Genomic DNA, 18,109 nt, shown 5'->3' on the forward strand with positions numbered 1-18,109 from the left:
CCCCCCCCCCCCCACACACACACACACACACACACACACACACACACTCACACACACACACTCTGTTAGCCGCAGACTTAAAATAAATCATTCAAACGCTGGAAAAAAAGAAAGCTCAGTTTGAACTGTCGGTGCTTATTCTCCTTGACAATAAATCTCGTCCCGAATCACGGCGCTCACGTGGCTCGGAAACAGAACGGGCCGCGTTCAAATCGATAACAGAGCGTGACCGTGAGATTTCACACTTCTGCCTTTTGTTTGAGCTCAAACTACACGTTGCTCAGCAGTCCCTGACCAGGACCCCGGTGTCTCCTGCTGCTCTGTGTGCGTTTTGTTTTTTAAGGGAGAGAATCGAAGCTTAAACGTAAAAAAACAAAAAAAAGCCCAGCACATTTGATAACATCTGGTCTCAGAGTTTCAGGTTTTTTGTATTCAAGCCCTTGGAGCCGACCTGTTCTGGGATCAAATGCGTTGTGTTTTTTTTTCTCCCCTCTTTAAGCTCTTTTCTGTTTACAACATTTAAACCTGCTCATACATTTACCCAGAACTTCACCCTCGTACGCTCCCGAACCTTCCTGGAAGCTCGAAGAAGCTGGATTAAATTTGTCGCCTCGAGCCGTCATCGAGCTTTTCTGCTGTCGTTGAAACACAAAAAAATAAAAAAAGGCACGATCATCAATCACCCTGGAAGAGTTTTCCACATGCTCCGCTATCTTCTCTCGCCTTTTACGTTCCTTCTTTTCGTTTCAGATTTATCACTCCCCGATTCACAAGCAAGCTGAAAGTAAGTCTGTCATCATCTGAAGTTGGGGTGAAATGCATTTTCCTGTCATGTGGGCTCATTTATTTTGCTGCTTCTTTTATTTTCCACAGTGGAACTGAATGAAATTGGATTCAGGTTTGTGAGAAAGTGCATCAACTACATCGAAACAAAAGGTAAACGCCACCTTTCTTCAGCTTATTGTTTAGTTTCCTTACTGGCCTGTTGGGGGCGCAGTTGAGTCATTTGTTGTTTGTTCTGCAAGCTGCTCTCAAAGGAAAACATCTATCATTTTATAATGAAACACCAATGTACAGTTCATGTTGAACTGTTAAGGGTTTTAGACATCCTATTCCTGACTCTTACTCTATTTTCTCTGTTTTGGAGGAAAAAAAAACAAAAAAACTTTGTGAGCGTGCGTACGAGTGCAGCGTAAATTGGAGCCACATGACTTCAGTCCAACGTCACTCTGTGTCTGACATGAATAAAGTTTAAAAAGCCAAAACATGAGCATGTAATTTGACTCTGAACAGTGTCTAACAGCAGCAAAATTTGAGGAAAGAACATCTTAATTTGGTCTCATTTCAGGTCTTAAGAGAAGCATGTGGTACATTTCCACTCTGTACAGTATTATTAGTCTAAATTACACCCCCTACCCCCACCCCCCCTTCTTCTGTCTTCAACCGCCTCCCTTTTCTTTCCTCCAGGAGTCACACAGGAGGGAGTGTACCGAACAGTTGGCAGCAACATCCAAGTGCAGAAGCTCCTAAATGCCTTCTTTGGTAAGGAAGTGAGTGTGTAAACACGTCCGTTTATCTGCGTTTCCCTCAGTTAGGCTCATTATAACCTGACGTACCACAGAACCAGATCTGCATCTTTCTGTGCAGCCCAGATGTAAGTATGACAGTGAGAGGGGGGTGCAGTGTGAAACGGAGGAAATGGTCACAAAGACGCGTCTCTTTCAGCCTCCATACAGCCCCCTGGAAACGACATAAGTCAGAAGTATTGGGTCGTTATTGAAGTTTGATCATAATCTTCTGTTCTACGTTTAACCTCACTCTGTTTTGAACCTGGTGTACTACAATTCAGTGTTAAATTAACTACGAGAGAGATCCGAACCGTCAGGTCCATCTGCACCTGCTGAGGTGTATTTTTAGGAACGGTGCGCGTCACATTCCCTCAAATGAACTCGTTGCTGAAGAAAACCCAGCAGATGTTTCATCCGAATCAAACGGGTTTGCAGTTTAAAAGAGAACATCGGCGGATGTCAACAAACTGGTGCGCTTCGGTGACCCGACTGGAAACACGACCCCAACACGAGAGCTCTCAGCGGGAGCGATGGAGACGATTATAAAACTGCTTTGAGAAGATAATTCAACGCAGAAATTGACACAAAATCCAACTGTCGGTTGTCTGTAGTTGGCTTTGTCTAGAGAGTAAGAAAGAGGGAAGGTTTTGAAGTGAAAACAGACCAAAGACATCAGGATGTCAGGACAGAAACTCAAAAAGTTTCCTTTAAAGGCAGAAAATGCAACCTTTGCTTAAAAGATTTAAAAGCAAAGTATGCATTTTTACAGCTACTTTGTGTTGTACTTTTTATTAGTTTTTCTGTCTTGTCGATTTGTTTCAAACCATCAGACCGTTTATCCAAATGGTTCTTTGCTGTTTTGTAGATCCTACAAATCCAGGAAATGTGGACTTCAACAACATCGACTGGGATGAAAAAACCATCACAAGTGCTTTGAAGTTTTACCTAAGGTGTGTGTGGGTGTGTGTGAAAACTCACAAAAGTGAGTTTGTGGATAACATTTTTTTATTCAATGCATTTTGCTTACTGTTTCTGTAGCTGTATTGGTACTGGTTTATTAATAATAAAAACTTTGCTGTTTTCAGTAAAAAACATCACTCTTGCTAGAGGATTTATTCAACAGAGTAACATTCTGCTTTTTCATGCTTTTGTCTCGTGTCTTTGTTGACCCGCAGGAGTTTATCTGAACCTATAATGACCTACGACCTGCACAGAGACCTCATGTGCGCCGCAAGTAAGACACATTAAATTATTTTACTGTTCTGAGTTCATACAGGTTTGACGGCGGTGTGGGGCCGACCACTCGGTTATTTAACGTGTTAAAGCCCTGGCATACTTCATAAGGAGTCAAGAAGTCCGTCACGTCCGTTTTCACACACACACACACACCTTTCATCGTCCACAAGAGATACTCTGATCAGAACTCCCGGGAAGCTCCTCCCTCCTTCTTTCTCCTCGGCCGGCTGCTTCTCAGCGGAGCTGTCGAAGCAAAATGACTCCATTAAAGCTCCCCACCTCTGACCAATCACACAACACGTGGCGCCAACCCCTGTGAGAAACCCTTTGGCCCGGGCCTTGTGTCGAGAAGCGACGGACGACGCTGCTACGAGAACAAAATAACACAATTTTCATCCCGCAGCCACGTGAACGAGAGCAGACTTTGTGACTTCTTATGGAGCACGACAGCAGCTGAAGTTGCACTTGTTGCTTTAAAAGTATCTTTAATGCACCAGTTTACTGAGAGGACTTAAGAACTCATTGAATTTATCTTTACTTTACCGTGGCTGCAGGCTAAGTAGCTGTATATCAGTGTGGACATTAAAGGAAATGTGAGTCTCGTTGGTTTTTTTTTTTGTCTGCCAAACTACATTAAAGTAAAACTGGGAGGACAGTAAGTTTAATAGCCTCATTCTGTCAGGATGTTGCATTAATGCACTTGGAAATGCACTTTATTAGTTGTATAGGACTCTTCACGTTTCACATCCTGACATTTTGACGTCTTCCTTCCTTTGGTTACGTGCCGTTGCAGTGGGGGGGGGGGCGACCCTCTCCATGCTTCGGCGTGATTTAATAGAGCTGCGTCATTTTCGTTTGGCTTTAAATAGTTTCAGCTCCCACAAAATTTTCTTTGATTCTGTTAAAGAAATTAAGTTCAGGTTATTTCTTTGGTCTTAAAACTTTTAATGGGTTTGTACCAAACTCCCATTGCACGGTGAGGATTTACGGTCCTTTCATCAAACTTACCCAGCAGCCAAAGATGCTGCTTTTCCTTTTTTGTCTTTTTTTTTTTTTCAGCTCTCGCAGGAAAAGTGCGTTCCTGCCATCAGCAGTAGGGTTTATACTCTTGCATTCTCACCACTGTCACAACGTTCAAAAAAGGTTTTATATGACTTTGACTTTTAAGTGCGACACGCGTCTGTCTTTACCATTTATCAGAACTTGATCAGAGGTTTTCTCTTTAGTTCGCAGCACCAAAACGAGTAGGGTTGTTGATTTTTGAGCATTATCTTCAAAAATCTGCAAGTTCTCAGAGACTCGGTGCAACAAGAGGAGAGGGTCTAACAGGAGAGTGGATAGAAAGAAAACATTGGTGCATTTAGTTCTCTGGAGGACCGCGTACTTTTAATGACTTTTTTATTATTTTTTTTTTCTGGCTGCATTTTATCTGCAGGTAGAAACACCAACAGGACATAAACATCCTGCTGTCAGATTTAACGCTTACTATTCTCTCTGCTCCAAAAACCCAAATGTCTTCACGCTCGTGCCATTTCTCAGACTTTTCTTTGCTGTAAGGTTATAGAGACCTGTCTATAAGATGCCTTTAGAAACCTTAAACCTTAAAACATGTTTTTTAACCAATTCTCATATTTTTTATTTTGGGGGAGTTTTCTGGTGTTTTGTTGGACAAATCACTAAGCAAGCTCCTACTTATAGATATAATTATAGAATTAAAAAAATATATATAAAAATATTAAAAGCAGTGCTTTGAACCACAACCAGTCACTTCTTACAACTAAGATGAAACAAACCTAAACATTTGGTTCACATTAATAAATTTACTTAGATTTACTTATACAAATACTAAACAAACACAAAAAATAGGTATGCATTAGTGATTACATGGTAATTAGGTACACGTTAATAAATTCATATTTTTTGTTTCCTTGATTTCAGGACAGTGTTACAGATCTTTCCAGACAAAAGGTTAAAACTGAATTTGCCAATGTTTGTTGTTGCTTAGATGGTGCAACAACAAAATGCTTTTTTAATAAACTTTGTATTTACAATAAAGTATATTATATTCTATTGTATCCTATGGTATTGTACTTTATCCTAAGATATTGTATTGTCTCTGATGGTATTGTACTTTATCCTGTGGTGTCCTATTGTATCCTATGGTATCAAATTGTGTCTTATGATATCGTATTGTCTACCATGATGTTGTACTTTATCCTATGGTGTTGTATTGTCACTTATGGTATCATACTTTATACTATGGTATCTAATTTTTTTCTGTGGTATTCTACTGTAATCTATGGTATTGTACTCTATGGTGTTGTTGCTTGTGCTATAGTACTGTATCCTACAGTATTGTACTGTATCCTGTGGTATCGTATTTTATTGCACATGATTGCTAGAAGTGACTTTGTGTTGTTTTGTGTCACAGAATCTGATAATCTGGACGTTCGACTGAGTGAAATCCATTCACTAATCTACAAACTACCAGAGAAGAATCGGGAGATGTTGGAGATGCTTATTACACACTTGGTTAAGTGAGTACAAGTTTGTCTGATCGGGTGCCTTTATTCTTACCAGGACACACACACACACACACACACACACTCACACCGCGTCTTAGAAAAATGAGCTCTGAATGTGTTTTTGTCGAGTTACATTTTATTCATCCCTGCCTGGCATTTGTTGACAGCGTGTGCAGCCACAGCGACGAGAACCTGATGACCCCTTCCAACATGGCCGTCATCTTTGGGCCCACGCTGATGAGAGCGAAGGAGGAGACAGTGGCGGCCATGCTCGAGATCAAGTTTCAGAACATCGTGGTGGAGATTCTGATTGAGGACTACGAAAAGGTACAGCTCCTGTTTCCAACCCTTTTAGTTTTCTTTTCTCTCTTATGACTTGTTGCTACAGTAATTACTTGAAGTTGCTCGTTTCATTCAAACAAAAGTTTCCAGGCAGAAGTTTAAGCAGTTGGTAGTTCAGAGCAGAAAAAGTCTTGTATATAACCCCAGAAAACACTGTTTTAAAACTTAGATTGTTGCACTGATTTATCAAGATACATCACTTTCGAACTGAGCTGAGCTTACTGACAGTGACACAAAATGTGATTTTTATGTAACAGAGTTGTATAGTATTAGTATTATGGTATTTGTACTTCTACTAAACATCACTAAATGAAATTTTTAGTCCTTTTAATTTCTTTACTTAGTTTCCCTCCTTCTCGCCGGTCGCAGGCTGAGTACCTCTTAATGAAACTGCAGTAACTAAACGGTGACTTTTTATTTTATGACTGCAGATCTTCAGGTCCACGCCAGAGGACGGCACCGCTCCTCCCGTCCCCCCTCCACGGATCACGCCGCGGAAACGGCAGCCCATCACCATCTCCAAGCGGCCCGCTCGCGTTCATCAGCCTCTCAGCCACGACCACTTCCAGCACGCAGAAAGTAATTATCAGCCTCCGTAGACCTGATTGTCCTCATCGCTGCTCCATCCCATCTGTGCTGAACATACAATCCATTCTTCTTTTTTATAATTTTTTTGTAATTTTCTTATTTCTTTTTTTTTTTTTTCTTTGCTTGTAGACCTAAAATGGTGAATCTGCAGGGTCATTTTCTGACATTTTCTAAATGGGAGTTATTGAAGTGTGTGTGTTCATTCCAGTTATTTTTCACATTTTACCTGTTGAGTCAAATTTATCTTTCTTTTTCTTTCTTTTTTATGTATTATTCTTTAATGTGGGAAGAGAAGCATTTGATTCTTTTTAAACGCTTCCTTTTTAAAGGTGCAAATAAAGAAATCGGCTCCACGTGTTCACTTTAACTTGGGTTTTCATTGTGTCTGGGTAAATCATGTAATTTGCTGTTTGTTTGAACGCACACAGGTAGTTTAAACGGACAGGAAATTACCTGAAAATGGTTGTGAATGTGCCTTTTAATAGAGAAGCAGAGAAATGTGGTTAACGTTGCTCTTTTGTCAACACGTTTAACCCTCCTACCTCGAGTCCAGAGCTTCAAGAACGTGTCTCGTTTATGAGCAAAGCTTTTCTCTGTGGTTGAATTTGTGTAATTCCATCGTATGCTGTGGTTTGAACAGTTTCATTTTTATTTTTTTTGTGTAGACTTTACAGTGAAGTTTGCCTCAGGTGTCCCGTGAAGTTGCCGTGCCGTTAATGTTGTTTCTTTGCAACAGATGGACAGAATGATACCTCCATTATGGATGGGGACGTGTCGGCGAGCCCCAAACCCCTGAAGCCGGCAAAACCCGTGAGCGGCGCTGCGCTTGTTCCAAGAGACCATCCTTTCAGGCAAGGGTTTGTTCCCAGAACAACGGGCCGTCAGGAGAAGCAGGCAGGCGCCGACGCCGAGACGAGGCAAAAGCCAGATTCTTCCTTGGCAGCGAACGGGGAGTCTGCGGTCTATGTGAGCAGGGTCCCGTCGTTTCAGAGCCGAAAACCACCTCCAAAGGGCGCGCCAGCCAACCGAGAAGGTACGAGGAACTTCATTTATTTTTATTTTTTTTATTGCAGCTTTTAAATGAATGATTTCTTTCATCTCCCGTCTGAAGGAGGCGTCATACAGTTTTTATTCGATTTAGAAAAAAGTCACAACAAAGAAGTTTTAATTATAGACACTGAAAGAAAAGTTCTGAAATGATCTGTAATAATTAATAGGAGGGAATAAAATCCCTTTGATATCTTTCTCAGTAAATTTATACTTTATTCTGGTTATGGTGGTTCTAATGGTGACGTACTTATTTCATACATTTATTTAAGAAGATTATTAGTTAACTGTAATTGTTCCTGCATCATAAACACATCTTACCCTTTAGAAGTTTCCTACTCTTACTATTAGGAAAGAAAGTCATTAATTATTGTCTACTTTCTGCTCAAAGTCTTCTTAGAGTTTGCTTTTATAAACGTTTCCTTGAACCTAAACTGGTTCATTTCTTTCAGCTAGATTGGTTTTCCAGTTGTACAGTTATGTTGTAAATTGGGCCGAGATAGTTCTTTGATTTTGGTTCCAAGACATTTAAAACTTTCCCACTTTAGTCCTGAAGTATTGCTGCAGGCTCGCTGTTGGACTGAAAGATAAACCTCCTCCTCAGTTTCAGGTTTCTGAATGCCTGGTAATCCTGTTTTCTAGAGTTTTTTCTGTGTAATTTCCACCATTCCTATCAGTTTTCTTCTGTAAAAGGTCACCACCACATCACAATGCTGCTGCTACCGTGCCACAGAGTGGCGATGGTGTTCTTGGGCTCATGGGGAGTCGGGTTGCACCACAGACTTTGTTTCCTTCGATATGAAGAAAAATAAACATTCCTCTTGTTTGTGGGACACCTCTTTCAGAAGTCCCTACTTCTTCAGTTTGTTTTCTGTAGATGGATGCAATGCCTTTATGCCCATATTTGGACATAAAGTTTATGCCCATATATGGCGAGTAAAACTAGTTAACAAGCAAGTTGCAACAGACTTTGCATTTTATGATGGTTTATTAGGAAATAACAGCAATAAAACCAACAGTAACGCATCAAATTAAACTAGACATGCTAAAGTTTGTTAAGACAATAAATAATTCTTTTACATTTTTTTATTTCTGCCATTTTTATACTAGTAAGGATAGTTGACAGCAACACCAAACATCGGTATACATTAAACTAGTCTTTACAGTGGTTGTGATGGGAAAAGAATTTATTCAGAGAAATATAATGTTTTCAATTTTTTTTATGCTCAATAAGGTTGAAAACTAAACTAAATACATCTAAATAAACATTACGATGTCAGTAAAAGAATTTTAAATGGGGGAAAAAAATAAACCTGACACTTGTTTGAGCATCAGCTCCAGAATTCTCCATTTTTCATTTTTAAGGGCTAGAAAGCTCCTTCACCTTGCCGTTGCTTTACACAACAAAAAGAATCAGGACACTCTTCGCTCCAGTATGAACGTGGAAAAAATTAAGGGTAGGGCTAAAAAATAGGGCTAAAAGGTTAAAGGGTTCGGTCTCACGTGACCTTTCCACCTTTTTCCACATGAAGACGATTTAAAGAAGGCCAGTTTTGGACATTTCTATATAAAACCCGACCATGTGAAGTGTTTAGTTTAAATCTGATCTTTGGGCAGACATGTTAATCGTTGCTTTGCAGCTCATTCAGGCTAGCTCCTTCGTTAGCTCTCTGAATAATGCCTTTATTGCATGGTTCGTGAGTTCTGGTGCTACGCCGTTTCTTGCCAGGTTTGTTGTTGACTCCTAAAAGTATACGACAAATATAGAATTTATTTCTTTTTTTACAACCCAGCTCGGAGGGCTCTTTAGTCTTTGACGTGCTGCATTCTTGGTGGTTCCTTCTGCTTTGTGATGTTTTGGACTCATGGAGCTTTTCACACACAAATTAAACAAAACAAGACCCAAATGTGTTGATTATAGCAGCACCAAAGCCTTTACTTAGAACCTCGGAGGGCGGTTCTCACACAGTTTCAGTCATAAAATAGCCAAAGTTTTATCCCTACACCAAAATGGCACATCGACACTGGAGCTCTGGAATAGCAGCAGGAATCATCCACGAAGTACATCGGTTGTTAAAGAGAAATAATAAAATCATACGTTTTTAACTTCTTTCTTATATTTTCAAATCATTTTTGATGTTTTGTACCATTTTGTGGTGTAACGCTGCGCTCCGTTTACCTCAGAAGTCAAATCTCAGATCTGGGAATGACGTTACATTCAGCTTAACCGTGTCGGAAAACCAGCAGGTTTTGCTGATCTTGTGTTCAGTGATCGGGCGAACCGTCCCGAGCAAAACAAGCCAATGTGTTTCTCTGCATTTCAACTCTGTAGCAATGTGCTCACTAATAGTCGTCATACATTTCTGTGTGTACAACTTTTCATGCTTTTCAGCCACGTTGGATATTGAAGTCGGTGCTGGTCAGCGATTTGTGACTTTCTGAACCAAAAATCGGACTTCTCAGTTGATCTGCCCAACTCGGAGCGTAGAAATTCTGACTTCTGAATATAAATCATGGATGCCACACTCTTGCTGACGACTCATCTGTCTTGGGAGTGCACAAGCTGTCCTGCTTTTTTGCAGCTCTGCTCTCTGCCTCAGAGAAGTTCAGGTCTCTTGGAGTCTTGTTCGCGAGGGACGGCAGCGTAGAGCGGAGTTGGCTGAACGGACTGCAGCAACGAGGGCGTTGCTCCAGTCTGATGTGGTGACAAAGGTGCTGAGCTGAAAGGCAAAGCTCATGAATCACTGGTTCAACTACATTCCATCCAAACCTCATCCATAGTCATGAAATGCTGATCATGACTGAAAGGATGAGGTCTCAGAAACAAGATGAGGAGCTCAGAGTGGAACTGCTGCTCCTCTGCATTGAAAGGAATCACCTCAGACACCTGATTTGGTTGCCTCCCTATGGAGATTTTTCAGGCACACCCCACTAGGGGGAGACCCCATAGCAGACGCAGAATTTGCCAGAGGGATTAAATATCCTCCTGGGATCTTCTTGGGATCCCCAGGAGGATCTGAAGAGGGTTGCTGGGGAGAGGGAGGTCTGGGTTTCCCTCCTGGACCGGTTGATCCCACAACCCAACCATAGAGAGGCAGCAGAAGATGGATGGATGAATACGTGATCTTTTTGGTTTTTTTATCCTCCGGGTGGAGGTTAAATTTCTCTTCACTTCTTCAGCTGTTTTGCAGGAACATGTAAATCCATCTGTGATGCAGCTCCCGTCCACGATCTGCCTCAGATCATTAGTTTCCAACAAGCTGCTGAGCTGAACTCATTACTGCTTCCTACACGGTCACAGTCACTGTTGTGTTCGGCTTTTACACATGCACCTCTAAACGTTTCTTTTTTTGTCCCTCAGGAAACTCTAATGGTCTGAACAGAACAAAGCCAGCGGAGAAACATCCCATTTGTCGCCCCCCAGTCAGGCCTCCCGAGCCCCCCAACAGGCTCCCCGCTCCCCAGAAGCTCCCGGCCGCAGCCAGCAGCGAGGGCACGGCCACGTCTTAGTGAGTGCTTTTACTACACCCTCTGCCTTCAGGCTGTTGGATTTAGAGAAACCTTTCAGCACCCAGCCATTCCTTTTTTCTTTGTTTCAATTAAAACCCATTGTGCCAGAACAGAACAGAACAGCAGTGTTCTTAAAATCCACAGACTCCAATCACAGGATTTGTTAAATTAGCTATTATATGTATATTAACTTCTATATTTATAATACAGATGTTGGCAATAAGTCCCAGTTTGGCAATGACCTCAATAAAACCACAGCTTTACCTGAAAGTACAGATATTACAAGTTGTGCTGTCTTATCTCAGGATGGCTTCAAGTTGTCACAAGATGATAAGTCTTGTGTCAACAATCATTTAAAATGTCTGAAATCTACATTTTTATAACTGCTGTGTGCAGGTTTCTTTACCGGAGGGATCCGCTTGCAGGTTTTTTGGTTTTTCATCGACCATGTTCATATGTAGTCACTTGTTTTTGTTTTTTTTGCAGTGTTGCCTCAAAAGCCAAGTTTTTCGAGAATGCCTCCAAACAAGTTGGCAGGTGAGAACTTCTCAGTAACGGCGCTCCATTTGCTGTTTGCTCTCCACGCCGCGCCGCTAATCGGATGCACGTGTGTGTTTTCAACAGTCCAATAAATATTAGCTGAGCACCATGAGAGAGTGGGAAAGGATTTCAGAGACTATTATATGGATGGGTAGTTGTTCTTGGGTTTTAAGTGAAGTCACCCAACTAAGTGAATAAACATAAACTGCTGCATGTGGAGATTTTCCATGCTTCGGGCTGTTTATTAGGACATTAAATCCATCTTTACTCTGGGGTTGTTTAGATCCCTGGACTCCCACAGGAGTGTGTGTGTGTGTGTGTGTTGGTTTTATGTCCCGGTGGGCCTTCGAACCTGACCGCACACCAGCCTCTGGGGATGCTCTGTGACCGGAGGGACCAGGATGAGGTCCGGATTGCCAATTTTAGAATCTGTGCCGAAGATAAAGTCAGGGTTAATTCAGGGCGAGCTGGGTTTTTTACCAGATTGATGGCTTCTGTCTGGCGGTGTGTCTGAGCGCATGTGGACTGCCGCGGCGCTCCCCCACGCCCTTGCACGGTTGGTTTATGCGCGCTGTAAGTGTTCCCCTCGCGCTCGGCCTCTTTGATTTTCGCTCGTTTTTACTCGTGATGCTGTGAAGCCTCATGGATGTGGAAACGGACAGATCTGCTCTTTTACGATTCGCACAGCTGAGCCAAGTTCAGCTCAGGCTGTAAATGAAGAATGTGGGAGTTTTATTGAATTGAGCTAATGTCTTTGCTGTTCTTTATTGTTATCTGATCTCATAATGTCCTGTGAAGTTTATGCTAGCGTGTCAAAAATTAGAAATCGGTTTTGTCTTTAGGACAACAGAAGCAAACTTGGGACTTCAATAACAATCTGCTGAAACATTAACTATGTTTGTATTTGTTTTTTTTTCTCCTTTATTTAGTACGGCCCCCTCCCCAGTATCATCAGTGTTGACAAATATGAAGAAAGAGGTGAGATTTTGGGAAAATTTCCAACATATTTGATGCTTGGAGCGATGTTCAGTAGGGCTGGGTCTGATGGTCAGTTTCTGTGGATTTAACAGCAAATAACCATCAATCTGTGTGTTTTGGTGATTGGATTAAAGTATTCACCAGGGCTGCACGGTTTATCGCAAATTTATCATCATCACAATATCAGTGAGCACAATATCAAAGAACTGCAATAAATAAAGCACAGAGCGTTATATTTCAAGTACCATTCACGTTCTGTGGCCCACTCCTGGTTTAGACGATAGTGATAGTGAGGAGTTTATCACAATATTAATGTGATAATTATTAATGTTGCACATTGCAGTTTTTTTCTAATATTGTGCTCAAATATCACTGCTTCATGGTACCAGCAGGGGCGAAGGCTGAGTCCCTTTCTCTGAACTTTTTCCATGTTTTCAAGAGCAGGAGGGTAGAAGTGTCCCCGCTCTGTTTATGGTGTAGGGGGACAGGACAACGAGGTAGGACTATCTGTCCAGTGGCACACTTAAAGTGAATTCCACATACCTTTTATGGTTTGGAAGTTAACATTTAATCATTATTATTAATATTATTTTCTTTATTTTGCTCATTTTTTAGCAGAACAAAGCGTTGACATTCAATTAAAGAAAACAGCAACAGGACAAAAATCAAACAAAAAGGAGGAGAGAAGCAATGCAGCACAAAATCCCAAATTACTTCTCATAAATGTTTATAAATACGCACTTTGCACACTTTTTTTTTTCTGGCCGCTCTGTCCTGCAGGGGTCGCCATAACGAGCGAACTCACTCACAAGAAAAAAGACTCAGTAAAAAGATGTTTATTTTATATTTAACACAGATAGGTATTAGTTTTTGCCGTTAAGCCCAGCCCTACTGCTTTGTCCATTTGTTTACAGACTGCTTGGAATCGATACCCAGGACAACTTATTTGTTTCTTTTCATGACTGAGACTCTCGCTCGGTTTTTGTTTCCACAGAACTGAATGTAAAGAAAACGTCGACCCTCGCTGCTGGACGGAAACTCAGAGGTCACCAAAGGGAGACGGTTCTCAGTCCAACTGAACGGATCTGTTTGGCGTCGCGAAGCGTCACGGTGGCAGGATCCGCGAACGGCGGAATAATAGATTCTGCTCGGTTGTTTTTTTTTGTTTCCCCCGCACCCGTTGAGTTACAGTACATCACCACATTTCATCTGGTAACTGTTTAAAATCGTTTTATTACGTTTTTGCCAGTGTAATCAGAGCTGTACTCGCTCTGACGTTCAGCCTGATTCCAGCAGCGTGAGCTGGTTTAAGGTTAGTTTCATCGGCTCACATTTTAAAAAATATAAGCTATTATTTCAGAAAATAATGTCTAAAATTTTAAGTAATTATGTGTTATAATTAAAAAGGCTGTTGTGTTAATTTTAACCAATTTACTGACACATTTTAAAATATAATAACGAACAGCACTGAAAGGAGCACTAATATGTTTATTTTTTTATTTTTTGTTAATTTCTGGCGATGAATCTAATTCTTTTAAATCAAACTTGCATTCCTTGAAGGATACCTTGCCTGCCAAAGTTTGTAAACAAACACGTCTCTCAACCTGGTGGAGCTCAGAGTAGGCGGTGGGGATGACTCTTGGCTACCACCACACCGAGTTTCAGCTCAACATCTGTAAAACAGACTGAATTAAAGTAATATTTGTGTTTGCTGCAGCAGCTGACTCGGGTTGGCTCCTAAAGTTCATCAGCTGGAAACGTTCATCCAAAGACTACTGTCTGAGAGTCTCGTTCAAATTTGTTCACCGGTACACGAGATATTTTGCTAACAGACAAACACACACACAGGTAATTAGTACCTTTCATGGGGGTGGGCGATATCGAATCATCTCAAACCGCTGGCATGTGGTGGTAATGAAGTTTCGGGGTGTACAGTTGCTTCTTTTGTTCCTTTTTTGACAAAATGCAGAAGATTTCAGCTTGAATTTCAGTTTTTTTTTTCCTGGAAGTTACACAAAACGTAAAGTTGTTTGGTTTTTTTTTAGCTCTCCCCTCACTTCCTACCTGATATCTGGGTATTTCGGGTTGTAGAAGCGAGTCGTCACAGTTTGCGTCGACTTGGTGCAACTTGAATGAATGATTGTGATCACAGAAGAAGAACAAAGCTGATTGTTACAGATGTGAAAAGAACACTCCAGAGTTTTGGTTTTATTTCTCTGTTCTTAATGTTATTATATTCGTATTATTATTATTTTTTTAACTCAACTTGAAAATGGGAATATTTTTTTGCCTTTTTTTTAAGAAAGGGAAATAAAGATGAAGAATTCCTTAAATGTTTTTTGTTTTGTATTTTTTTTTTTCTCAAATTGTATGAAAGTCGTTTAAGTCCAGCTGTCTCCTTCACAGGCTGCTGCATAACGTAGGACAGGATCCTTCCAGTTCATGTCCTCTCTCTGCACGTTGTTGGTGAAACGTAATTTATTTTTTTATAGATTTGGTGGAATTATTCTTTCAGGAGAACAAACCCGTCTCTGCAGGGTGTGTATCTAATGCAGCTTATATTTAGACAATAAATAAAAAGGATTAAAGATCCCGTATTTGGCTGAAACCAAATGCCGCACATAACCACAAACCCGCCGTCCCCATTGTGAAGCATGGTGGTGGCAGCATCATGCTACAGAGTTGCTTCTTGGTAGCCGGCTCTTGAAGGCCTGTGAAGATGGAGGGTAAAATGAGCGCCGCGAAACACAGAGAATCAGATGCCATTTGAGACAGAACTACAGCTTGAGAGAAGATTTGTTTTCCAACAAGCCAACGACCCGAAGCGTGTAGAGAAAAAGTTAAAAGACAACGAGGGGAAAGTTCTGGAATCGAGTCGGAGACCAGATCAAAAATCTTAAAAAAAAAAAAAAAATTAGTAGCTTGTAAAGGGCTGTTCATGCCCCATCCCCTGGGTAAACTTCCAGTGCCCAGATGTGCAGGACTGACTGAGACTTGTCCACACAAACTCAGTCCTGTGACTACAGCCAAAGGTGCTTGGACTGAATACTGATGTGAAGGGGGTGAAAATTTATTCAGTCACTAATTTACATATTTTTATTTCATTGGTAGAAATGTACTTGCATTTTGACATTAAAGTTTATTTATTTATTGTCAAAAATGTCAATTTATATTTACCCCAACTGATTTAAGATGGCAATAAAAGCATAAACATTTAAAGGGGGAATACTTTTATAGGCCTTTTTATAATTTAACCTTTGAGAATTGGCTTAAATCACAAACTGGACGAAAACCATGACAGGAACAAACAAACATCTTTGTTTTTAGCTTGTGAGGACGTTGCTTGTGATCATTTGTAGAATATAATCCATATTTATCTCCGCCAAGGAGGTTAGGTTTACTCAAAAAGTTAGGAACAGCTTTTTATTCAGTTTTCAGGAAACATGAAACACGGTACAAAAACAAGTGTTTAAATGTTGGTGGTGATCCGGTCAAAGGTCAAGGTCTCAGGTGACCTGTGCTCTAAGTCTGTGACCTTGTAATGTAGGAATGTCAAACTGCACAGCTGGACACCTCGTGGGTCAAAGATGATCTCTATTGATTTCAAGGTCACAGGTGACTCCTTTGTTAAAACCTGCTCTTTGCTCCAGCAGGTGTTACCTCCGCCAAGGAGGTCATGTTTTCAGTCATCTTTGTCTGTCTGTTAGCAGGATTACATCCAAACTAAAAATAAACAGATTTGGATGAAATTTTTAGGAAATGGGGTTGTCACCCAAAAATAAATAAATAAATAAATTGGTGATCCAGATCATGATCCGGATTGCACTATTTTCTGTTGATGCTATGGCCTTGGCAGAGGTTTGTGCTCTCTGAGGGCTAATAGTTAAACCACAAAACAAAGTTCTGATCCTCAAACCAGGTCCACCATCATGGTTCCCCACACAGAGGTCAGGTCCTACAAGTACCGCAGGATCCTGGTTTTCATATCGCCCTAAAATACAGGAGGCCCCAAAAGCAAAACTGAATGCCTCTTCTGTGTCGTGCTAATTAATTCCACCAGAGGAGAGTGGTGCTGGCGGCTCTGTGAGGCGATAATAAAACACTGTGGTGTTTGCTGCAGCGTGCGAGCGTCGACATGCTAGCATGCTCATCACTGTGGTGATCATTTTCATCCAAAATTTATGCTCGTCCCATGTTTCATGGCTGCTGGTGGCGCCACAGCCAAAACAAGGGATCGTCAGTCCGAGGCGTCATCCTTTTGGAGACGATAAAATTTAATGGGCGTCTATGAAACGGCTGGTGAAAGCCTAACGCCCTGCCTCAAGAGCTGAGGCGCTGGAGTTCTTCAAGTCTGCCGGCGTTCTCAGTGAAGGCAACCTGACTGATACCGTGATCCCCTCTTCATTTTGACTCGAGCTTTGACTCGTGGAATGCTTGGTTTCAGCAGGAAAAGGAAGAAGTTCATCCCAGACGTTTAAAAACAAACAAACAAAAAAATCAGCGGTTGTCTGCATGAGAGATGTGCTTCCAGTTGGACGTTGTATTAGCTTTGTCGCCCACTCCTCCTCCACGTTCCAACCTTCCTCTGCCAAAACCAGAACCAACCCCACCCCCCCACACACACCTTGGCCCTTCTCACCCCACCAGCTTGAGCTGAACTGGGTGAAAGGTTGGCCCACGTCTGTCTGATGATGCTTCGTGTGTGGTCCTGAGCTGTGTATTCATGAACTGTTTCTCTGCTGTCAAGACCAAAGAATGGGCACTCTCATTGAATACTCTTCAGAGCTAACAGTGACACCAATTGTCAAACATTATCCTATGAATTACCCCCAAATAAATTACATCCAAACTTAGTTATGAAATCATGTCTTCCTGTCTCGTTTAATTAGCCATCTTGCTCTCCTTTCAGGCTGTTCATGTAAATTAGATTTCCAAACTAAACTCACAACAACAAAAAAAGTGTGGTGGAAAGGAAATTAAACCAATTGTGTTGAAAGGTCAGATCCAGCTGTTGGTTCCTCTCCTGTGGCGGGTCGGCCTACAGCTAATAGAACCGACCCTTGAAATTCAGCCGATCAGAACCGGGTCGGAGCTAATCCTACAAACGGTGCCCTAAAGTTCAAATTCTGTGTGACAGAGCAACACAAAGTAGTGCATCATTGTGACGAGGGAGGAAAACGTTCGCTGACCGATAATGGTGCACAACATTAGTGGCCGAACAGCAACATGAAGACCAAGGAACGCACCAGACAGGTCAGGGGAGAAGAAAGAAGCCCCTTTCGCAGTTTGCCACAAGCCATGAAGAAGTCTATGTAAGGTGGAGGAAGGCGCTCTGGACTGATGAGACCAAAACTGAACCTTTTGGCCTAAATGCTAAAAGGCCACATGCATGGACAACACCCTGAACACCCCATCTACACTGTGAAACATGGTGGTGGCAGCATCATGCTGTGGGGATGCTTTTCTTCAGCAGGTACAGGGTAGCCAGTGAGAGTTTATGGGAGGATGGATGGAGGTAAATACAGGACAAAACTGGAAGAAAACCTGTTCGACGCTGCAAGAGACTTGAGACCGAGGTGGAGGTTCACCTTCCAGAAGGACGGCGGCCTGAAACATCAAACCAGATCTACAATGGAGTGGGTTAGATCACAGCACATTCATGTGTTAGGCTGCTCCAGTCAAAGTCCAGAGCTAAGACTTGTAAATTACTGCTCCCAGATGCTCTCCAACCAGTCTGAGCTTGAGCTTTTTGTCTCTAGATGTTCAAAGCTCTGC

At 41.6% G+C, this 18,109-nt stretch overlaps 1 protein-coding gene across 1 annotated transcript in view; it reads left to right on the top strand.

Annotated features, from left to right (window-relative positions):
- Positions 1 to 14,668, top strand: part of LOC108247420 (oligophrenin-1) — a gene marked incomplete at its 5' end in the record, with an annotated part of 21,376 nt that extends 6,708 nt beyond the window's left edge. Inside the window, 13 exon segments of the mRNA XM_025010434.2 lie at positions 751 to 784; positions 874 to 936; positions 1,468 to 1,542; positions 2,434 to 2,518; positions 2,744 to 2,802; positions 5,236 to 5,341; positions 5,497 to 5,656; positions 6,103 to 6,250; positions 6,996 to 7,292; positions 10,668 to 10,815; positions 11,303 to 11,353; positions 12,286 to 12,334; positions 13,329 to 14,668. Of these exon segments, the coding sequence (XP_024866202.1) occupies positions 751 to 784; positions 874 to 936; positions 1,468 to 1,542; positions 2,434 to 2,518; positions 2,744 to 2,802; positions 5,236 to 5,341; positions 5,497 to 5,656; positions 6,103 to 6,250; positions 6,996 to 7,292; positions 10,668 to 10,815; positions 11,303 to 11,353; positions 12,286 to 12,334; positions 13,329 to 13,334 (1,281 nt within the window).
- Between the last annotated feature and the right edge of the window lie 3,441 nt (positions 14,669 to 18,109).

This window comes from Kryptolebias marmoratus, linkage group LG13 (genome assembly GCF_001649575.2).
Source record: "Kryptolebias marmoratus isolate JLee-2015 linkage group LG13, ASM164957v2, whole genome shotgun sequence".
NCBI lineage: Eukaryota > Metazoa > Chordata > Actinopteri > Cyprinodontiformes > Rivulidae > Kryptolebias > Kryptolebias marmoratus.